General features: G+C 32.3%; 1 protein-coding gene and 1 pseudogene across 2 annotated transcripts; one reads left to right on the forward strand and one right to left on the reverse strand.

Moving 5' to 3' along the window:
* Nucleotides 1–8,507: 8,507 nt before the first annotated feature.
* On the forward strand, nt 8,508–10,288 carry LOC107030702 (inorganic phosphate transporter 1-4-like). Its single transcript, XM_015231969.2, has one exon. The coding sequence runs from the start codon at nt 8,520–8,522 to the stop codon at nt 10,119–10,121; it is 1,602 nt and encodes a 533-aa protein (XP_015087455.1). The 5' UTR covers nt 8,508–8,519; the 3' UTR covers nt 10,122–10,288.
* A 573-nt stretch (nt 10,289–10,861) lies between these two features.
* Nucleotides 10,862–23,567, reverse strand: LOC107029609 (annotated as a pseudogene). The gene is made up of 12 exons (XR_001458029.2): nt 23,515–23,567; nt 23,277–23,380; nt 22,382–22,477; nt 20,733–20,836; nt 19,451–19,788; nt 14,098–14,220; nt 13,929–14,017; nt 13,395–13,500; nt 12,408–12,505; nt 11,644–11,904; nt 11,484–11,567; nt 10,862–11,247 (listed from the first exon to the last, which is right to left on the reverse strand). The product of XR_001458029.2 is annotated as a TBC1 domain family member 15-like (transcript).
* Between the last annotated feature and the right edge of the window lie 1,731 nt (nt 23,568–25,298).

Here is a 25,298-nt window from a genome sequence, read left to right on the forward strand (position 1 = left end):
TGTCTCAAATTGTGTGTGTTTTTGAAGATTTGAGGTTTTAAGTTGGAAAATTTTGAGATTTTAGCCTATAGGTTGACTTTGATCAATATCTGGTGTTCGGATGCTCGAATCAGAATTTCACGAGTTCCTTGGATTCCAAGGATCATTTTAGGCCTAAGTGAGGTCTTGATTGATTTTTGAGAGGTCTCGGGCTTGTTTTCACCTTTTTAGGTGTTATGTTAGTTTCTTGTGACTTCAGGTATGTTAGATCAAGGAGACCCAGATTTATATTTCGACGATTTCATTGAGTCTAGAACATCGATTATAATTAAATTTCATATATGGTTTGTATATATGGTCCATTTGAATTATTCAAAATAGCACAACTTTGCCCTTGTTCTTTTATTTATTTTTTAAGGGGAGGGGATCAATTTACGAGACATATAATAACATATAATGTAAAAAATAAGTAGTTTATGCATATAAACACTTCTTATTTTATGTAACAAAAATGATGAGGTTTTTTTCTCCAAATCCTCATACACTAGGCTTGAATTTTATTTACATCACATGCATTTCTTTCCATAACTATTTAAATTTACTTTTACATTAATAATAGTAATTACTTTATTTGACTCACTCTAAGAATAATATGATAAAAAATTTAAAATTCAAAATATCTTGATAAACTGCAATCCCTCGAAAAGAGTGTTTTAATTTGACTTGGCACGAAGCGTAAACAAATAAAGAATATTTTTGATTTTGTGGTCCTAAATTAAAATTATGTCAAATATACAAACTGCATTTAATCTTGTGGCCTTGAACATGCTACGTCGGAAAATGAAATTAAAATGTTATCAAAAAATAAGATAAAAAATAGATCATTCTTTTTGAAACAAACCAAAAAGAAAAGTACATCATTCTTTTTCTAAACAAAAGGAATACGGCTTATCAACTTATCATAAACAGTGTAAAACCAACCTAAAATTAAAAGGCCAAAAAGCATATATTTTAAAGTAAAAATTTAAGGAATCCCATAGTGTAATTCAATAATTACATTCTGTCCCGACAAATTTAGTATTTACAAAAAATCCCTTAAATTTGTTGTTCCGTGATACTTTAGACTCTAGTGATACATGGTAAATGATACATGGTAAGTTTAAACTGTTGAGAAAAAAATGGGGAAAAAATGGTACAATTAATGTTGTTACTAAAACAGCTTAATTTAAGGTAACAGATCATTAATCACCATAAAATCAGCACGTAATTGGATATTAATTTCAAATTTTGAAAATCAAAGATTATATCATCTATTTTGAAAACATTTTTTATGAACAATCTGTTAAATTTCGAACTATATTAATTTTATTGTTGTTACAGTGGATTTTTCAAGATGAATACTTCGATTTTGATGAGACATTCCGGAATTTGGGTGAACGAATTGCAGTATGAAAGTTACAAAATCGATGGAATTGTTGTTGGAGATTCAATTTCGTTTTCTAATCTCAAAGCAGCAATTGCAGCCGAGTTGGATATTGATGTATCAAGGAAAGAAATTGAAATTCGATACATTGTAGAAGGTAACTCCTGTCCGATGAAACTTAAGAACGATATGAGTGTTAAACTATATTTTGAACTGAAAAAAAACGAGCCTGGATTTTCAGTGTATCCATTATGTATTGACACAATTGAAAAGAATAGTGGTACTGTACATAACTTTGATGGAACAAGTGGAGAAATAACGTGTGTGGAAGGCACAACACATGAAAAACATGTGATACATGTCTACTACATGTATCAGTGAATTAACTAAAACATTATAACATGTGATACATATCTAATACATGTATCAGAAACATCGACTAAACAATATACACACTGATTCTATATGTATCATCAAGTACAGTGGATGACGCATTTATTAAACTTAGTGAATGATACATTATAACAATTTTCAAAACATGTATCAGTACATCAACTAAACAACTGATACCTTACTGATACATGATATCAGTTTTCAGAAATTCATACTACATGCAAAACATGTGATACATATCTACTACATGTATCAGTGCATTGACTAAACACTGTACACACTGATTCTATATGTATCATCAAACATAGTTGATGACGCATTTACTAAACTTATTGAATGATACATTATAACAATTTTCAAAACTTCATGATACATATAAAATATTATGATACACAACAAATTCATGTATCAATTCACCATCTAAAACACTATACACACTTATTCAAATGTATCAGCAAGCACACTTGATTCCTTAAAATTTTTACTAATTTTAACAACAGTTTTAAGTACCAAAATACTAATCAAAGACTTTTTCCTATTTTCTTTCCAATTTTCATCGTCGGAATCATATATCCTTCTATTAATTAACGGATCCATTACTATGATGTAATAGAACAATTAACAAAAACAAAAAAGAGAAGAATATACGAATTGATGATGGATTAATAATGAAAAGATGCTGGGTTCAAACGATTACAGATTAAGAAGAAATAGACGATGATGGATTAAGAATAAAAAGAAGAAAAGAATAAAATATGCTGGGTTAAGAAGAATGAAGATGATTATGGAAAAAAAAGAACTGAAACTTGATGGAGTAAGAACAAAACGGTAGAAGAAAAGAGAAGTTGTCCTGCTTCCTGAAATTTTTACTTTTTTAAATTTCAAATTTTTTGAATTTTGAAATTTAAAATTTCAAAATTTGGTCTTTTATTTAAAATTAATTAAATTTAATAATTCAAAATCAAAAAGCTGATTTTAAAGGTTGAGTGTTTAAATGGATAAAATTCAAAATTCAAAAACTGATTTAAGAGGTTGAGTGTTTTAATGGAGAAAAAATAGGCATTAAAATGGGTAAATGTGTATTATAGGAGAGAGAATGTAATGTATCTAAAAACTTACACTAAAATAAAAAAAAAAAGGAATTATGTAATATTTAAAAAAAGTAGGGAAAATTAGAGAATATAAAAATTATAGTTGTGTATTTAAGTTATTTTTCCTATTTTAAATTATTTTGTTATAACAAAATCGACCTCTTGAGGTCAGTATATTCAACGCAATAAATCAAATATAGATCAACATTCGAAAGTCAGTTTGTTTGTTTAAAATTAGTTTGTGAAAATCGACTTCCGAAAGTCATTTTTGTTTTTGAATTTATTAAAAGAAACCAACCTAGCTCCGAATAGTACAAGAATAAAATTGACCCAATTTTTTTTTGTTTTGGAGAAACTGTTAGGATATTTTTAAACTATTTTACTTAGTTTGAGGACATTTTTAAGTAAAAACTATAATAAAAGATAAAATTAACCTATTTTAAATCATTTTAGAAGTACATTTGACATTTTCCCCTATTTATTTTGGTCAATAAATAGAGGAAAGTACAAATATATTGTTAGGATTTTGTCCTGATTTTCTTATCATAATTTAAGATTTATTTTTCATTAAATAAAAGACAAAATATTATCATAAATATTTTTACTTTTGTTGAAATGAAAATATAATATTATTTTATATTTGTTTTATTCTTTTCTTTTAGAAAAAGGTTTTGGAGTAGGAAAATGTTTTAGAATAGCTATTTCTTTTCTAGTAGGAAAGGTTTTAGTACTCTATAAATATAGGTTTGTTTATTCCAACACAACAAAACAACAAAATCCACAATTTAGTCGTTTAGAGACTTTTGTTTATTGAGAGATTTTATTCTTCCCATAGTTTTATGTTTTTTCTTCATATTAATTTTGATATAATAGTATTTTGATCTTTACTATTAGTTTTTACCGTCTAATTTATCAATCATATGATTTGTAAATTATCAGCTTCCGCATGACGTAATATTCAATCCCTTCAATCCCAAAACATATATATAGTAACAAATGGTCTTAAATGATTATGGAGGTTAAAATTCCTTTTAAATAGTCTAAATTCGTCGCACATATAATTTCATCATATATGTCGAATTTCTTGTAGGGAATCTTTAATTTTATATCAAGATATCATAGTAAATTGTGGGCAAATACTTACTTACAGTAAACTTCCTTTGAAGTTGGAAGATTGTGTATTTGATCATCGAGCGGCAAAAGTATACTCTTGTCTCCAACCTGATGATTGAACTGATTTTTTTTTTAATTTTAAAAAATATACCTTCCACTATGATTTTTAGTACTCATGATGATATTAATTAGCAAAATAGAAAGGTCTAGGAAGCTCTCAACTTTAATTAAGGGCCCTTGATAATGGGAAGTGAGTAGAAACTAAGTACTTTTCAACGCACATGTCATAGTGGGAAGAAGCTGATAATTAGTTTTTAAAAACAATGTATTATTCATTAGATTAATGAAACCACTTTCTTAATTTCTAACTTCCACTAACACAAAGTCTTATGATTTCTACCATATCTAAAACCCTAAAAAGTATCATCTTACATTTTATAACGTTTTCTTTATATATATATATTTGAAGTCAAAAATGTCACCTGCGTTGCCAATTTTGTCTAACCATCGATAGTGAGCTTTAATATACAATAACAATCGAGATGTGTAACATGTTAGAATATATAAGCATTATATAATATGAAAGTTAATTTGTTTTTCTTGAAATAAAAAATACATTCATATTGTAGAAATGGTTGACCATAGTAAAGAAAGATTTGATACTATGTATATGCAAGGGATCATCATTTATAACTGACGATAAGAGATTAATAATTTCATAATAAAATGCATGATTATTTTATTATATATTTTGTTAAGGATGCTAATTAATTTTGAGATTATTTATTTGATTATTTATACTAAAATATTTGAATAAGTTATCTTATATAAATGATTGGATTGGATAAGTAGTACCATGTAATATCTCAACTCATGAGATATCTTTGTCTATTTTATAATCGTTTGATTCACAAACAAAGTAATATATCACTATTATAGTACTGAAATTATGATTAGGGGACTATTGTATTCCACCTTAGAAATAGAACAAAATAATATTAATTTGAATGAGATAAGAAGATATATATTCAAAATTAAGTTTGTGATTAAAGTTATAATTAATTAAATAACTATAATTTATATTTTCAATTAAATCAAACATAATTTTTATCTTATACTTATTCCTCAATATCCTATCATAAAAGTTTTTAAAATAAAATTAATGATTTGATGGTGTATGCAATAAGCATCATTAATACCTCATTTGTTTGCATTTAATGGGAGTTTGAATCTTAATCATCAGATTCGCCTCATCAAGTGTGTTTGTTTTTAAGGATTTAATCTTAATTATTTAAATTCAGTTTATTAAGCTCGTTTGTTATATTTTTTTATAAGCCTTTTAATGAGTCTCAATATATCTGAATAAATCACATATGTAACACACTCTTAACACCATTAGACTCAAAAATAAGACTCTTATCTTAATTTGACTACATGCATCACAACAACTCATAAAAGTTGTTTTCTTATTTAATTAATGTTAATTACATGTTTATGGTTATAATTTCTTTTATTCTTATTAACTTAATATATTTTTTACCTTTCATAAATTAATCAACATATTTGAATTGATACGCACTCCCATGATATAATATTTAGCACGATTCTGAAAATAAGAAAGTATTAGTTATTTGATCGATAACAATAACAAATGTCTATTATAAATAAAATATTTTCCTGAACAATATATTTATTACTTTATATAAACTACTTTACATTGCATTATATTAGATTTTCAAAGTTTTTGAGTGGAAAAAATAGTCATATTAATGATGTAACTTGATGTTAAATTCTTAAAAGATAAATCATATTACCTTGTTACGGTAAAAATGTTCAAAATATTATTCTCTATATAAAAAAAAACTATTTTACTATGAGGTTTTTATAATATTTTACTCATATTGCATTTAATTTTATATGCATGCACATTCAAAACAGATTGTCCCAATAATTCAGTGTTCGGATTTAGAGACAATATCTTAACAGCATATCTAAATTTTAATACACATCTTAATATTTAAATTCAGACGTCTTAATCTTAATGGAAACAAATAAAGCCTAAGTCATTAACTTTATTCACATTGACTTAATGGTGCCGCATGCAATTACTTTAGATAAAACTTTGTTCACATTGACAAAAGAAATAAATCATTCAGTACTCAAATTATTATTTCTATCATTATAATTACATGTACTTCGCATTACTATCACTATCAGCTACTATCATAACTAGAATTGTTGCTTATAATGATAGAAATAATAATTATATAACTATTTTTTAGAAATATATTATGTTTTTTTTAAGAATTTGACAATATTAAAATATGTGATAAATATCTATTAATAAAACTTGTATTATATGTGAATAATAACTTGTTCTTTATTTATAATATGTAGTAAAATTGTACTATAAATATTTTAAAAGTGATTAAGTGAAAAAAAAGTTATTATTACTATAAATAATAAATACTTTTCAATTATAATATATTTATGTAAGTTTCCGGAGCCATGTTGTTCTGATTTGTAGGAATTAATGGAGTTACGTGTTATATCTCTTTAGTCATTCTATCATATTTTTTTTTCAGGAGTAAGTTGTTTTATGGACTGATATGTGCCCTATTTTTGTAAAACTATTTTGTTAAGTGTATACAAAGCAAGTAATTTTCCAAGAATTGTTTTCCAAAAATATAACATCAAACACTGATTATAGAAATCGAACTATCAAAAAGTCTAAAAAATTTAAAAGAGGAGAAAGATTAACATATATAAAAGAACACACCACCAACTTCATAATCAAAGTAGGTATATTAATATATGACCAATAACTTTTCTCAAATTAAGTAATTAACTTCATATACAGCGGCACTCCCGAATGGGCCTTACAGTGCGCGATTCAGATTGGAAAAATTATATGAATTAATATATTTTAAAAAATAATTACTGATTTTAGCGATATTTTTTATTTATTACCATTTATAGCAATACCGTGATAAATCTATAATATGTATTAAAAGTGAATTATTTATGTAATATATTTGAATTATAATTGTTTTTGAAATATATTGTGTTTGTTTGGTAAAAAATGGTCACAGTATTATAAGTGTATTAAAATATGTGATAAATATATTATCCATCATTAAAACTTGTATTAATGTGAATAATAAATTGTTCTTTATAATTTGTATTAAACTTGTATTACAAATGTTAAAAATGATCGGAAAAAAAATGTTATTACTATAAATGATAAATATTTTTTATTATAGCACAATGTAAGTTTTCCATTCAGATTTAGTCGAAGGTTCAATGAGAGCTCCAGACACACGGAGTGGGAAAAAAATGATGAAATAGGAAGAATAAAAACGTATTTAGTCATGTTGACTAAAATTACGGATGAAAATGTGACGTTTTAACTCCCTATTTTTAGTTGGAATAAACAACAACAAATACTTTCATAATTTTTCAAATTAATAAATCCCTATTTTTACAAAAGTCTTGTTCACTAAAATTAACAGTCTTTTTCGTTTTAAAAACTATATTATGATATATTTTTTTCTTTTTTAAAATGATATTATGGACTTATTTATAAAAACAAAAACAAAAAAATAATTGAGCATAGTAAAAGGTTGATTTAGTTTCAATAATGTTCATATCAGTAATTAACAACAATGAAAACTCAAAAATCTATCAACACAATTCACCATGAAAAAAGATTTTCGATTATTTTATCATTTTACACCACATATGTGCTCGAGAACTATTTTTCCCTTTTCACTTATAATAATAATAAAATAAGAAGAAGAAGAAAAACAATTTTGGACATTTAATTACTATTTTTATGTGTAGTGAACAATCTAATACATTTAAGAGGAAAACAAAAAGACTCCTAAAAAGTTGAAAAGGAATATACTTTTGAACATTCTCAGGTGTTTTGCATATAAATATTCTACTCCTCTTTTATTCAACGTATCTTAAACCTTTTTAACTTCTATTTGTCACAGGTGTGTCTCTTTTCTTTGTGTTTTTTTAATTAAAATTTTGTATATGATTCGCATCGAGATTTTGCACATAATTTAGTTTGTGCGATATCGCAATACGAAATTTTTTAATTAAAATTTTGTATATGAGTCACATTAAGATTTTGCACATAATTTAATTTGTGCGATATCACAATACGAAATTTTTTAATTAAAATTTTGTATAAGAGTCACATCAATTGATTTAAGATTAATTTGTGCGATATCGCAATGCGAAATTAAATATGAATTTAGACTAGCTAAATAAAACTTGGTGGGCAAGGCCTCTAAATATATCCATATTTGTTTGTTACAATTTTCGTGCTCCTATTGAATTTCTTTTCTATGCATGATTTTGCGTTGTATCTTTTTGTTTTGTGCTTAAGGATTGTGGTAAAATAATTTTTTTTGTTTTGAATTGGTAATGCCCTGCTATCTTGGTGTCAATTGAAAAGTGGATTAGATTACATGTTGAATATTTGTTTTGATTTGCAGAAAGAAGAAAAAATGGGTGGGGATATGAAGGTTTTGAATGCACTTGATTCAGCAAAAACGCAATGGTATCACTTCACAGCGATTATAATAGCTGGTATGGGATTTTTTACTGATGCCTATGATCTCTTCTGCATATCTCTAGTTACTAAGTTGCTTGGACGTATTTACTATCATGTTGATGGCTCTTCGAAGCCTGGTTCATTACCTCCTAATGTCTCCGCGGCTGTTAACGGTGTTGCTTTTTGTGGTACCCTTGCGGGCCAACTCTTCTTTGGATGGCTTGGTGACAAAATGGGACGGAAGAAAGTATATGGCATGACTCTTATGCTTATGTGTATCTGTTCTATTGCTTCCGGCCTTTCTTTCAGTAGGGATCCTAAGACTGTCATGGCTACCCTTTGTTTCTTTCGATTTTGGCTTGGTTTTGGAATTGGTGGTGATTACCCTCTTTCTGCTACTATTATGTCTGAATATGCTAACAAAAAGACTAGGGGTGCTTTCATTGCTGCTGTTTTCGCTATGCAAGGATTTGGGATCCTGGCAGGTGGTATTTTTGCTATCATTATATCTGCTGCATTCGAGGCTAGTTTCAAGGCGCCAGCCTATCAAGTGGATCCCCTTGGTTCAACGGTTCCTCAAGCAGATTATGTGTGGAGGATCATATTGATGGTTGGGTCACTTCCTGCTCTTCTCACTTACTACTGGAGGATGAAGATGCCTGAAACGGCTCGTTACACTGCTCTTGTAGCCAAGAATGTGAAGCAGGCTACTGCAGATATGGAAAAGGTTATGCAGGTTGACATTGGGACAGAGCAAAAAGAGCCTGCTGCTGTTTCTACTGTAAAGTCTGGCAATGAATTTGGATTGTTTACGAAAAAATTTCTTAGACGACATGGGCTTCACTTGCTTGGCACAACTAGCACATGGTTTCTTCTTGATATTGCATACTACAGCCAAAACTTGTTCCAAAAGGATATATTCAGTGCTATTGGATGGATTCCTGCTGCCAAGACTATGAATGCAATCGAAGAGGTTCAAAAGATTGCACGAGCCCAAACTCTTATCGCTCTCTGCAGTACAGTGCCTGGCTACTGGTTCACAGTGTTTCTCATTGATAGGATTGGCAGGTTTACCATTCAATTGATTGGTTTCACAATGATGACAGTGTTCATGTTTGCTCTAGCCATTCCTTACCACCACTGGACTCTCCCTGGCAACCATATCGGGTTTGTGGTTCTCTATTCACTAACCTTCTTCTTTGCCAACTTTGGACCCAACGCCACCACATTTGTCGTGCCTGCTGAGATTTTCCCTGCTAGATTACGGTCCACTTGCCATGGAATATCAGCTGCATGTGGTAAGGTAGGGGCAATGGTTGGTGCATTTGGATTCTTGTATTTGGCTCAACCACAAGACAAGAGCAAGGCTGATGCAGGGTATCCTGCTGGAATTGGGGTGAGGAATTCACTCATTGTCCTTGGCGTAGTCAACCTTCTCGGATTATTTTTCACTTTCTTGGTTCCAGAATCGAAGGGGAAGTCACTGGAAGAGATGTCAAGGGAAAACGAAGACTCAACTGAGGAAAGAGCCGATAACAAGACTGTTCCTGTGTAAAAGCAGTTACTAGTTCCATTTTATCCTTCATATGTTCTTATAGTTTAAGCTATTAGTGTAGACATTATATGTATTAGGTTATCTGTGATTGCTGCAACTCTGCGTTCCATATGTTTGTATCTCTTATAATCATATACTAAAGAGTGATTATATTAAAAAAATTAGCTTTAAATAATTTCAAGATCAGTAGGTTCTCAGCATGAACAGTCTTCTAGTAATACCTGAGTCTGAGTGCACAAAATCCTCTTGAAAAACAAGGATTGTGTCAAATTACGCTTTGTACTTGTTGCTTGTATCATATAAACTTATTGCGGGGTGCACTTGTTGTTTTTTTCGAGTTCTGCAACTTAATTTACATTATTAATTGAGAAAAAGACTTTAAATATGTCATCGAACTAAAATAGCATGAATAAAAAAAATTTCAAAGTTCAATGACGTATGTTAGATCTTCTATATGACTCAGGTAGTGTATTTTAGTATTGTTGCGCATTTCAACTTGCCCGTCTACATTGAACAATTCAAGCCAAATGTGTTAGAGTTTCATACTTGCGCAACTTTTTTTTTACTTAAATCAGCTTTAACCTTTTTAAAAATTGCTTTTACTGAAACTTATTTTTGCCACCTCATTTACCGCACCCTCACTAAGTATAGTTAGTTTTATTGGAATTTCAAACTACTACTTAAGATAACAACTATAAAAAATCTTTTATTATTTTTTTAAATTCGATGTCCAATCAACGTTTTAATGTAAAATGGAATAATAACTTTAGTAGCACTCAATACACATCTTTTAGTGTCTCAAAGCAATTGAAACTAATTGCAATGTGCTTACAAAAACACATGTCATGTACATTTCATACCTAAACTTATATACATGTTCCTCTTTCTTATAGAGCTGTAGACCAACTACCAATAGAAAGAAGACAGACATGACTCATGAATTTATAAGAGGAATTACACCTTAAAGAAAAAGGAAAAGGATTAAAAAACAAGATAAAATCACAAAAATAGAGTTAAAAAATTGAAATTAATAATTGAAAAAAAGAAAATGAAAACAAAACTTTAACCACAGGAGATGCTTGCTGCAGTGACCACCACTAAGCAACTCCAACTATGATTTTTTAGCCTGCATTAAGTGTGTTGAGAGAAACCTAAGTCATTTCATGTACCGAGAACTTAAGGGTCGTGGATTTTTACGTGCGGAGAAATTTATCCACACCCGTTGTTTATACCAAACCAATGAATACATGGCATTTGTCTTGCATATGCACTTCTATCACATGGTTAGTTGATGTATGAAAAAATTAATGTGGATTTGTAGGGGACTGGGGAAAGGTTGAAGACTACTTCAAAGAAACTTACCTGTTTCAAGTACTTCTTATGAACCTTCAATGCCTCATCTAATGCTTTTCTTGCATCCAAATTCCCAGATATTTCGCCCAAGATCTGGAAACTTTTTATCATCAGCATCAATGGACATAATGTTGTGGAATACACAGATAAAAAAGGACAGAATAATGACCTCTACAACATCATCAAGGCCTTTCGCCTCTTTCATAAGTCGCCTATGCTTGGTCTCTAGAACACTTGCAACCAGGAAAACAGAAAGAGCACTATTTGGTTCCGCACCAGTTTTCAAATTGTTCCTTTCAAACTTCCCATATTCCTTCAGTTTATGCTTATCATTCGGTTTGTCATCATACAATAATTCAGAAAGAAGGGGTTGCCTCTTATCATCATATGATGAATATATGTTTGGATTGTATTCCATGGCCCACATCACCTGGATAATGGAAGAAAAAAAAAGGATCCATCAGAAGATAGAAATAACTCCTCCTATCTACATTTTCTCATGGCTTCCATGGTTCAGATGTTATGAAGAACTAGTTCTTTCCCATTGACCTTTGATGTCAAAACTTATGCTCTTCTAGAACACAAAATTTTGGCATACAATTTCTATTAAACAATCCTTGAACGAGAAACGTAAAACAAATCCTAGTGCAAGCTATTTTGCAATATGTATCGTCTTCTTTTATGATAACCATGGTATCCGGACAAGCTTGCGTGCACCTTGATTAATTCCACGGGATACCTTCCCCCTCCCACCAACAACATGTACCAGGTAACTCTGTCCACCAAGGCTAGAACAGATGGAAAGAAATCAACTAGTAATTTGTCTCTAATGGGATGTGAACCTACCTCATGATTCTTTACCCACTTCATTGCCCACAAGGTCACTGCTATATATATATAACAATAATAAATGGAAAAGAAGTAGCTTCTCACCTCCCAGAGATAGAGTGAGTCAACGAACGAGAACTCCCTGCGGAAAAGTACCATCAGCATGCGAAATGCAAACAGATATTCTCCACCATCTAGCTCCTCTGCCGATACAATTATAGCTGTTGTGAGAGAGATAAAAGATATATAGAAGGAGTACCATCTAGTCCTATCCTCTCCTTCGTGTTTTAATAGTAAAGTAAGATAATATGTGGCATTCTCAATATGTACTTGCAAAAATTTTACAAGTATTTTACATGAACCAACACTTGCAAAAAAGTAGAAATGCACATATGAAGGCTTTCAAGACTTTACTATGATTAACTTATGATTTGTTACTAGGGCCCCAAATGACAAAATGCTATAGTAATTTGCGTCAGCCATCAGAGATATCTAACCATTAGAGATTGTAATTTTGTTGTTCCGTTTCTTCTAGAAGAGTCTAGTAAAGATTTACCCTGCACAGTGGCCAAGATATGTACAAGGACAACTATTTCCTGTCCGAAACTCCAACCACATTTGTTAAAAGCTGAAACTACTTCCTTTTGTACCTTTTCTGTCCAACTATAACTCTTAAGAAGTTTGACTCAGTTTTTAGATGGAGTTAAAACTTCTTAAGAGTTATAGTTGGACAGAAAAGGTACAAAAGGAAGTAGTTTCAGCTTTTAACAAATGTGGTTGGAGTTTCGGACAGGAAATAGTTGTCCTTGTACATATCTTGGCCACTGTGCAGGGTAAATCTTTACTAGACTCTTGTTGATAACTGGAAAAAGGTACATGGGCTCCTACAGATAGTATCATGAGAACACTTGAATTTATCATTCACGATATTCCAAAATCATATTTCATCACAAGACACCAGTAAATCATTCAAGACGCTACAACAGAGATTAGGAAAGGAAAAGCAACAATTTCACGAAAATCTTCAGTTCTCTACTATACTCATGGCAATAGTGACTAAGACGATTAACAAAGACTAGGACCCTCTCTTACCCAGGTGTTGATGAAGCTTAGGATCGACGGTTTTAACAATTTGAGCTAGAGTACTTAGCTGAGACTGCACTCCAATAGAATCTGTGCTGCACTTAAAGTTCTCTCGCTGTTGAAATGAAAGTTGAGTGATTATAAATAGAAGGAAGGTATAAGCAGAGGAATGAGCACAAAAGGAATGCACCAGATGAAAGAAAAATGTCAATAACGAGAATACAAATATATGTGCAAGTTACATCCCTCTTCTGGTGGTATGCAAGGTTTACCTGACCAACTTTACCTTGCAAGGGAATCATTTGAAAAAAAGAAAGATATTTTAAACTTGAAATATGTTTATAGCTAAATTCAAGGTAGATCACTAAAGAAAGAAACTCCAGCGGTAACTTTTTTAAATAGAAGTTCAAACAATGTTATGACCATTATGGTGTTTTTACTTTTTGTCCTTTACCTTTTGCTATTGCAACTCATGTAAGGTCTCTAATAATAGCATCTTAAAAAGTAACCACTAATAGAGCATTAGCAACAATAGAGACGTACCAATCGACGCATTGCACGTTCGAAGCACCAGTATGCATCTGCTTCATTCTCAAGTAGAATTATCATTGGAGAGCAAATATCACTCATTCCTGTTCACATAAAATGAGAGGGGATGTTGATGAATGACCTTGATTATATTGAAAGACAATGTCTTATACTCCTATAATACCTTGAACATAACCAATATCTTTATCCATCCAGGCATAGACAGACAGTACATCCCAAAGTTTTGCTTGATTAGCTTCACTCTCGTAAAATACAAGAGTACGATCCGTTCGAACAACATCCAAACCTAAATAAACATTGTAAGCCAAGATAGTTTCAGATATCATTTAAAAAATCAGTCTATCTTGAAACACCAGCTTCATTAGACAGGCCAAAAGATTGGTTTCTAGATATTTCATATTCAAGCAATCTATGCATAGCAGAAGTTGTACAGCTGTACTAGGATCATGTTGATTACTATCACTTTTTCATTCAAAATTGCTCACAGTTCTTTAAAATATTTTCCTGTCACAAAGTTCAAACTCACTCCAAAAATATACCACGTTGGAGTTAAGAGAGAGCAAAGATTGAGTGACTCCATCTTTCAAGTGAACAACAACGAAGTGGAACTAAGCAATGCCAACATGCTTCGTAAAAGTCTTGTACAATTGGCAAGAGTAAGGAGAAAAGCAGAGAGAATTACCAAAGACTCTTGGTACTTTTTTCTATTATGTATGTAAAGTGAAAACCAGCATATGCTTTCCTATTATACTGCAGCATTCTTATTTCATGTCCACAAAACCTGTGGAAGGGAAGCAGATAACTCAATTACCTAGGAAGCTTTCTCAAAGTGATGTACAAAATTCATCTCGCTATTGACCAGTCAGCATTGAATGTTGTTTGTTGTGGAATTTATATAGATCTATTTCTTGATATTGTACAGAGATGTTGATAGATAGCATATCTTTAGGATTTCCTCTTTATTTCTTTCCTTAGTTAGCTTCTAATGTTATTGTATTTATAGATGTTTACCCTAAGTTGCTCGAACTCAGGTGCAGGTGTTCGATATAGGGACCTAGAGGTTGGATCCTTCATGATCTAATTTATAAGATTCAGGAATATGGATACGGGTGCGGGGATTCGCCTAAAATAATTAAAATATCTAAAAATAGAGTTATATACAACCTAAATTGTGAGATATTATGTGGAGAACTTGAGGAGAATCATGAAAGAAGATTAAAGGAAAAGGGGTGACGTAGAAATTTCTATATAAAAGGCATTCCATTTTCTTTAATTTCACCTTAATTTTTGTATTGATTACAACAATCATTAAAACTGTCCAGACTTTCCCCATCGATTTTGGTCAAAGTACCCAAATACAGTTGACCAAATCGGACACGTACCCCGCACCCATATCGTGTCAACGCGGGTATGACGCCAAAAGTGAAGAGTTTGAGCAACTTACTGCTTACCTATTGAATAAGATAAAAGTTATTTTCTTATTATTCCTTGCACATGGTATCAAAGCATAACCGAAGTTGTGAGACTTGAAGTGGTGGTTGCTGGAATTAGCCGCTGCTATATTTTTGGTTCGTGTGACTTCACCACTGGTGGTCTGTCTTACTGATTTGACATTGCCTTGAGAGTACCCAGTCGATTTACGGTGGTTTTCTTATCATTGGACCACGTTTTGAAGATTTAACATCAAGATCAAGGTTCCGCGATTTTTCTTTTGGTGATACTTTACTTTAAATTCCTTTCTCGGCTGCCATTTGATCTGTTTGGAGCCAGAATGCTGTCTGATCTCTACTGCTTCCTCTTTGTTGCTTTGATTGGTTTTCTGTTGGGAGCCCTTGGCTATTCATATTTTAGTTTCTTGTTACTCTGAACTGCTGGATATTCCAACCATATGAACTCTCTTTTGGGTTATTTAGTTTTCTGTATTTGAGTTGAGCCTTTTTGTGGAGTTGACTAGTCTCTTAGTAAGACCTTTATATTGAGAGTTTTGGTGATTTTTCTGTTATTTTGCTTTGATATTGTGAGAATGAATGATAACAAAATGGAAGAGTTTAGAAAAGGTAAAGTAAGGTTGATGTTGCTCATAGGCCATCATTGGACAAAATAGTTTTGGTTTCAGCAGAGGATTATGCTAGATTCATTCAGTATCAGAAATCACTTAAGGAATCTACTTCAGTTACTACCTTTGTCGAGTCAGGGAAAGCATGCCTAATTACCTTTTCAAATAATTGAGTGATTGATCCAAGCTCCACAAATCACATGGGTAACACTAATATTTTTTCTAACTTCCAGCCACACAAAGCTCCATCGCCCATTACTGTAGCTGATGGATCAACTTGTACCAAATTTGGATCTGGATCTGTTAAACCAACCTTATTTATTACCCTATCATCTGTATTAAGTCTCCCATACTGGCCTTCAATTTTTTGTTAGTAAACTAACGAGAGACCTTAACTATTACATCTCATTCTTTTACGGTATTGTTTGTTTTGTGATATTGGAAAGAATTAGGTTATTGGTAAAGTACATGTACCTTATGATCTCTACATCTTTGATGAATGGGAGCCTTGGTCTGTTGCATTCTCAAGTGCTATTTCTTCATTTGAAGCACACTATCGATTGGGAATTCCTTCACTATCTTTATTAAAGAAGTTCTGTCCCAAGTTTCGGAATATTTCTTCATTGGGTTGTGATTTGTGAATTATGTCGATTTGCTAAACACCATCGCACCTCATTAAGCCCAAGGGTTGATAAGCGAGTAGAATCAGCTTTTTGAGTTAGTTCACACAGATGTTTGGGGACCATATCCTATTGTTTCAAAACTGGACATAAATATTGTCACTTTTGTGGGTGATTTTTCTAGAATGACGTGGATATACTTTATGAAGAATAGATCTAAAGTATTTTCCCATTTTTGTGCCTTTTCTGCTGAAGTTAAGACTCAATTTGATACTACTGTGCACATGTTGAGGAGTGATAATGCTAAAGAAAACTAGTCAGAATCATTTCAGTCTTATATGAGGCAACATGGGATTCTCCACCAGTCATCTTGTGTTGATACGCCTTCTCAAAATGCAGTTGCGGAAAGAAAAAACAGGCATCTACTTAAGACGACTCGGGCACTATTATTTTAAACAAAGGTTCCTAAACAATTTTCGGTCAACGTAGTCTCTACAGCTTGTTTCCTCATTAATCGTATGTCATCTACTCTGCTTGTAGGTAATGTGCCCTATAACATTATTTTTCCAAATAAGTCCCTATTTCTGGTGGAACCTTAGGTGTTTGGAAGCACTTGTTATGTTAGAGATGTTAGACCATCTACCAAGTTGGATCCCAAGTCCTTGAAGTGTGTTTTCTTGGGATATTCTCGCCTTCAGAAAGGATATCATTGTTACTCTACTGAACTTGAAAAATATTTCGTATCAACTAATGTAGCCTTTTCGGAGGCTACACCATTCTTCTATGCACCTCCCAAGTGTACGAGTTAGGGGGAGAAAGATGAGAGGTTAGTGTACCAAGTTACCAGGGCCATACCAAAATGATCAAATGTTGTTTCTCATTCATCGTCCCGTTCTTCAATTGAGCCCCAATGACCAATCTACTATTTGTGCCTTCAGCATCAGTTCCATCTACTCCAGCAAGACCGCCGGTTGTTCAGATTTACTCTAGGAGGTGGGAAACTAATGATTCCTATTCTGCGCCAGATCCTTCGTCATCATATCCTACTCTTAACTGATCCTGTAGAAAAACTTGACCAACCTATTGCTCTTCGCAAAGGTATACGCACTAGGAAATCCATGTATTCCATTGGTAATTTTGTTTCCTATAACCAGTTATCTCCCGCATCTAGATCTTGGATTGTATCGCCAGACTCTATATCTGTACCCAAAACTGTTTACGGAGGCTTTGAATCACTGAAGCAATGCTTGAGGAAATACACGTCTTAGAGGAAAACCACACATGGGATATGGTAGACTTACCTGGTGGAAAGAAGTGGGAAGCAAGTGGGTATTCACAATCGAAGTTCATTGAGATGGCTCTGTGGAGACACTTAAGGCCAGACTCGTGGCTAAAGGGTATGCTCGGACTTATGGAGTGAGTTATTCAAACACATTCTCTTTGATTGCCGAACTCACTTTTGTACGCTTGTTCATTTCTCTAGTTGCATCTGAGAATTGGCCTTGTATCAATTGGATATTAAGAATGCATTCCTTCATGGTGATCTCCACGAAGAGGTTATATGGAGCAACCACCTGGTTTTGTTGCTCAGGAAGTATGGAAAGGTTTGTCACTTGAAGAGATCCTTGTATGGCTTGAAACAGAGTCCTCGAGCTTTGTTTGGAAAATTTAGTGAGGTCATTTAGGAGTTTGGACTCAAAAAGAGAAAATGTGATCATTCAGTCTTTTACTGGCAATCTGTTGTTGGAACTATCTCCTTGTTGTATATGTCGATGACATTGTCATTATAGGCAGTGATTTGCAAGTATCTCTCCTCTCAAGTCTTTCTTACATAGTAAGTTTCATATGGAAGGCTTGTATAGTAGTCAGTGTAATTCTCTTCAACTCAGAATCAAGAATACACCATCCAGTAACGGAAAAAAAGGACCCGCTTATCTCAATGAATTTTAAGCTTATCAAAGAAATTAATAGGCGAGCCTGTAGGTGCCCTTTAGTTGTACTTGTAACAATTTGCCAGTGGCTAAGCATCATCTTTATGGAGTTACAGTCAAGATACACACAAAGTCTCTAAATCCAAAAAAACCTTCCTACATCTGCAAACTAAGTACTCCCGACATGGCCTAATTCCACTTCCGAAAGTCCATTACAGCTATATCTCAACTTCATAGAATTACACTGACTACTATACAAATATGTACCGACAAAATTGAGAAAAAGAAGCAACTTTAGATGTATCACTCCCTTTATCTATTTTGATTGGTGCATCTGAATTATCTTATGCGGGTAGATCTAACCTTTGAAATGAGCTGATCGATTGAATTGTCTAACAACTAAAAACTGCAATCCCAGAACCATATTGATGTTGACCATGTAAATAAATGCAAAAGTTCTTTGGTTCTCCTTTTTTTGTTGATTACGGTGGTAGTTCAACCAGCTTGAAGCACATCAATTGATCCAATGGATATCCCAAGTAACTCCACCAATCAAATTAGCAGATGTGACCGTTCACCTACTGTCGCCTCTGCTGGTATTAGAACCTTGGTTCTCAAGATTGTTACTCCAACAGTTCCAGTACTAGGCTACTCCATTGGAGCTTCCCTTTTTGATTGGTTATTTATGTTTGTCATTTGTTGGTAACTTATTAAGACAACTACATAACTAAAACACCAATAGTTGTGCACGAAAAAATTCTAAGAAAATTTAAGAGAGTTATTGGCAAAGAATGTTTTTGCAGTACTGGTCAAAGAGATGAAGGAAATAGAGGAAGAGATGCTGGTAGATTCTAAAAGTCAGCATAAACTGTATATATATAGAGAATAAGAAGTAGCAGAAGTACGAACCAATTTGATGCAAGCTAAGCTTCCATTGAAGCACTTTTTTGTCAAAATCACCATTATCAGCTGGCATGGCATCACTATTATCAGGTGAATTACTGGTACTAGTTGCACACTCTATAGGTTGCACATCATCAGATGCTACGGGTTGCCCATCATCAGATGCTATGGGTTTCCCATCATCAGATGCTATGGTTTGCCCATCATCAGATGCTATAGGTTGCCCATCATCAGATGTTATAGGTTGCCCATCATCAGAGACTATAGCACTAGTGATGAATTTTCCACTGCCGATGACAGGAACTATCTTTTGACATTCAGATTTCCATGCAGCATACTGCTCCCTGGGAATACAAATTTCTAATCATTAATATAGGCCACTACTAAAATAATAAATTAATTTCAGCGTACTGATATTGGCCTTAAGCTTTTGTCTTCACCAAGTCTTTTGTACATTTATGCTATTATATTTTAAAGGCCATAAATCTCAAAATTGGACTGACCATTTTTCTTCTTGGTTCCAAGTAATATACCACAGAACGGGGATCAAAGTCCAGAACTACATGAACTCAGCCTTTAGCAGGCATTCTTTTTCTTTCACCAATGATTTCAGAAACGTGACTCAAACTAAATCAAGGCATTCAAGGAATATGGTACATTTTTACTGAAGACATGGGCATTGACATAGCTATACAATAACTTATCCCAAGACTGGTTCATCCAAATTGACCTCTCATGATAAAATTCTACAGGCATGTTGATGAAAACTATCTGTGACCACCTCCGAACATATAATAAAACTGAAATTTGAGTTCTTAAACTTGACAAACCTCATAGCAAGTTCTAGCAAGTCACAAGAGGGTTGAGCTTTTTTGCAGTTGAATAAGAGAATTCAAATTTATACAAAATAAATGAGGAACTTCATGAAATAAAAAGGGTCAGATCTTGACACACCAGGAGACAGAAGGTCCGCTATAAGAAAGGGTGGAAAACAGCATTACAGACACCATCTTATCATCTCTATGCTCAATACTGAATCATACCAATATACAGCAGGGACCACTAAATAAAGTTAACCTTAAAAGATTAAAACTCTATTAAACATGAGAAAGTCATCGCATAAAAGTAAATCAATTGTAACTAGTGCTTTGACTTTCTAAAAACATATAAATGTACAAAATTAGAACATGACTACTTCATATCTTAATTTTTTACTTTACATTCTAAAAACAACCAGTTTGACTTTTTGGTTATCACTGATAATAATTGCTGAAACGACTCACATTACCTTCGCTGTTGTCTAAGCTGATTTCTTTCCACAAATGTGCTATCAGGGTCAAAACAACCCAACAGGAACTCCCAGGCCGCCCCTTTAATTGATGGATGAATCCCCTAGCATTCACAGAACAATTAATGAGCTTCATAATTCTTAAAATTCAATATCCAGATAAACAGCAATACAAAAATTTCTTGTTGATAAATAACAGCAAGAGGCATATTAAATGTAATTAACCCGACCTCTTCATGATGAAATCAACAGACATGCCACTAGACCAAGTTATCCAACTTTTATGTATATTTCAACAGCCTAAATTTTATACACAGCTGACAGAGAGTGTCAAACCTATTGCACACAGCAGAACAACAAAAACTAATCACTTTTATGTGGTAAGATCATGCTAGTTTTCCAAGAGATGAAAGAGGGTCCTACTTCCATTGGCTAATAACTTCCTAGAGTGCTCAAAGAGCTTGGAATAAGGTAGAATATACACCCCTACAGAGTGAAGCTATTAATGAGGATTTGTCAGGGAGAACAACTGCAATGATTTAACGTTAACTCACAAATAGATAGGAAAATAAAACAATTTGTAATACAAAAGATCTAGTTTACCCAAGGTCAATAGGTTTTGGGGTGCAAGACCACTCACAAGTCCCACATGAGATTAATATTTAGTCACAAAGGTACTCAATTTCATTTCATCATTGCGCCGATAACTTCTGTTTAACGTACTAACTATAACTTGTATTCACCATCTAAACACCTGACCTCAAAAATGTAAACAACAGGCTGGAATAACACACTCTCTGTGTCACATAACTGGATCATGAAGAATAGTAGCCAGGAGAGAGAAAAAAAAGAGAGTGGCAAGACAATGAGACAATGCAAAAAAAGACAAGGATCGAGTGTTGTTGAGGCTCCATCATTTTTCTTGTCTGAGAGTAAAGTAAAGGTATTAGCTACGCCCTGAATCAATCAAAAAGCTTATTGATTTGATTCATCCCATTTCATTTATTTGGGCGAGAGGGAGGCCGTGAGTCACCTGGGCTACGGATTTTTCCGTTGGTTGATTCTAGAAATTGAAAAGAAAAAAACTGGGTCCAGACCCACAAATGAATAGGAAGCGAGGTGAGGATCCTTCATTAAAGGGGAAAAAGAGGGGTGGGTTTTGTCTGGGGGGCCGCCTTGTGCAACTTTAGGAAGGAGAGATCTTCAACCTTTCCAGCTTCCACAATAGCTAAACCCTTCAGTATGACTATTCAGAATTTCCAAAACATCAATCTACCTCAAGTAGAATCTTCCAAAGAAATCAAACATTAAACACAATCACAATACATAAAAACTTCAGTACTTTATGAGGAAACTACAAGCTGTCTCCGAATAAGAACCCGAACTGTTTTATAGGAGTAAGATAATAATTGCAAGTTGAAGTCAGCTTTCAGTCACTTGCTTGTCTCTGTTGCAGAGCATACGCAATTTAAAATTAAGTTGTTATACAAAAATTGCTTATTTGAAAGATCCAATTCTCATCTTCCATACCTGCTCTTAATTGTTTAAATACAAGAACCAGTAAAGCAATACATTTGACTCATTACACGCATCCAAAGGAAAATGAGAATGTGGTATACAACACAGGAATAATGGCAAAAAAGGTATACCCCTCGTTGTATTCGTCGAAGAACACCAGCTATATCCAAATAACCTTCTTTAGAGAATGCAGCTTTCCATCTTCTTTCACTTAGAGTTTTTCCTACCTGTCCAAACAGTGTAAAAAAGGCACAGTTGGATCTTAGTTGTGTCATAAGCATCTGTAATCCTTGAAGATATCACAAACAGCTAGCTAATAATAACACTTATTTCTTCAAAAGGAATAAGACAAATGTCAACAAAAAAACTCTGGCTTTTGCCATCATTCAACTATATACCTAATTGATTAATTAAAAATATTTGCATTTAGCAACCCCCAACGGACCAAATAAAACAACTACAAGAATTTCCACCCAGTGTTTCTTTTGAAGCCTGGTATTTACCTTTTGTCCCCATTTTAAAATTTTCTGCAGATATAACACCACGTGGCATAACTTTGGGTAGGGCATAACATGTTTTGTCCGGGTGCATGTACAACGTTAACCCCGCCAAATAGTCTTGCAAAACTTAAAAGCCAGAGTTAAATAACTGTCTCTTAGACGATTCTATATGTGCAAATCTGCCCAACAACTACACCATCAAAGCATGGACAATGATCTTCTAGAAAAGACAAAACGGCATAAGTTTCTAAACCAGATGAGAGAAATTAATGTCAAAGAATCAAGAAAAAGGAAAAAGACATCATCAAAGGATGGACAATGATTTTCTAGAAAAGACAGAAATGGCATAAGTTTCTAAACCAGACGAGAGACATTAATGTCAAAGAATCAACGAAAGGAAAAAAGACACATTTAACTCTGTCAATATGAAGATAACACACCAAATGAATAAGAACAACAAAGAACAGAATCAGATATAGTAAAGTAGCATAGAAAAGGGGAAAAAGGTGATATTTTTTCAACACACCCTTGCTTTGAATCGGGTCTTGGGAACATCAGCTAGGCATTCAGGCCTAACAGGATAGTAACTGTCTAGCTCCTCTGAAGAAGAATTCTTCATAGCACGAACACCTGTCAATTCAAAACACAAACCCCACAATCAATCCAAAACAGGGGAAGAAAACTGAACAATTCATCCACTTCAATAAGAAAAAAAAAAACATACAACAGACTCATTCAGACATTTCATCAAACATATAACCTACCATCATTCTTGAAATCAAGGGATTGACTTAGAATTGCCCATGTCTTTGTTCAACAAAATAAGAAATTACAAAACTAAAGATCGCTAAGATTTCAACATAGAAAGATAAATATAGAGATTGAATTTAAAATGCAAATGTTATTTGAAAGTTTCAAGTACCTGTATTGAATATGATGAAGATAAATTTTGAATAGATTAACTTGCTAGCTTTTTTTTCTTTTCTTTTTTTTTTTAAATTTGTATTTATTGTCTTGATTCGATTTGTACAATGAAAACAGGGAAGATGAGAAATTGACGTTATTCTCAAATTTCCACTTTTTATTCAAAATATTTTATGGTTGAAATAACAATCAGATTTTAAGGTTGTTAGAAAATATATGAATGAACAGTGGACAGGAAAAATGAAAATATTTTAAATAGTTACTCTCAATTTTTTTTAGTTTGATACATGTGTTTTTTTTAAAATCTAGTTAGTAATAAATAATGATAGGGGTGGCGGGAATAGGGATTTGGGCGAAATCAAGTAGGATAAATGGGTTCATTTGAATTATAATTTGTGAAAATTATATTATTTATAAATAATTAAAATTATTGTTTATGTATAAATATATAGTAGTAAATGTTGATCCCTCTAAATACTTCGTGTGTTTACTTTTTGAATTTTGAATTCTCTTATTGAAAAATTCGACTCTCCAAATGAATGAGATGGGCGCTAAGGAGGTTAGGCAAAGATGAGGTTTGTTGGAGGATGAGATGACACAATTAATGTATAATTTCACTTATGAAACTTGTTTATTTCTACTTTAGTGTCGTTTCTAAGGAACATATTTTTCTTAAAAAATATTTTTTTAAAAAAAATTGATAAAATAAACGTGAAATAATTGAAAAACATTAGAAACTGAACACACCCTTTGAGAATGTTTTTGTTTTCTTCTAATTGCAGTTTGATGTTCTTTTGACAAGGTTTGCTTTAAATTTTAGGAGAAAATACTCAATTTTTCTCCTTTTAAGATATTCTTTTTAAGGTTACTTATGTTATGCTAGAAGAAACTTATATTATATGATATTATAATAATCAACTCAAAATAACTTTATAGTATATTGTATTGTAGTATATTGTATTTATACTAAATTAATAAATGCAAGATATATATATATATTTATGGTAACTTGAACTTGTGTTGCTTAATATTAATCAAATATTATGTGTTCTCAATTTTATTTCTAATTAAATGTTAATACTTAAATTTATCTAAAATATAGGATGCAGAGTAAATATTTTCGGCAAACATATCATTAGTTTGTACTTAATAAAAAAAATAGAATGAGTTAACATGTCATTAGAGGTTATTAGATTAGTTAATCAAGTTGCTTTACCAAAGAGAAAAAGGAGTAAAATTTAATCAATTGGAGAAACTAGCTTTCGGTATGACCTCATAAAATATTAAACTCATATTTATAATTTATTTACTCTTTTTAATTCATATTTAAATAAGTTGAATCACTTATATTTTATTTATACAAGTGAAACTAGTAGTGTCATAGAAATTCACTAAATTTTTTTAGAGCTAATGATGGTGCAAGCGAATTTTCAAAATGGTGCAAGTGTAACACTAGAAAATCTTAAAATATTTGACCTAATATACGGACATGACTTTCAATTTGGTTTTAGCTAATATATATGTCCTCTAAGTTTGAATTTGTACAACGGTACAAGTAAATACTTAAACTTCTATAAATTTAATAAGTAGACATACGCATTCAACATGACAATTCATATGAAAT

The sequence above is a fragment of the Solanum pennellii genome, chromosome 9, assembly GCF_001406875.1.
Source record: "Solanum pennellii chromosome 9, SPENNV200".
NCBI lineage: Eukaryota > Viridiplantae > Streptophyta > Magnoliopsida > Solanales > Solanaceae > Solanum > Solanum pennellii.

What these genes read in the sequence shown, in the direction of transcription:
- LOC107030702 (XM_015231969.2), top strand. Translation starts at nt 8,520, where the DNA reads ATGGGTGGGGATATGAAGGTTTTGAATGCACTTGATTCAGCAAAAACG.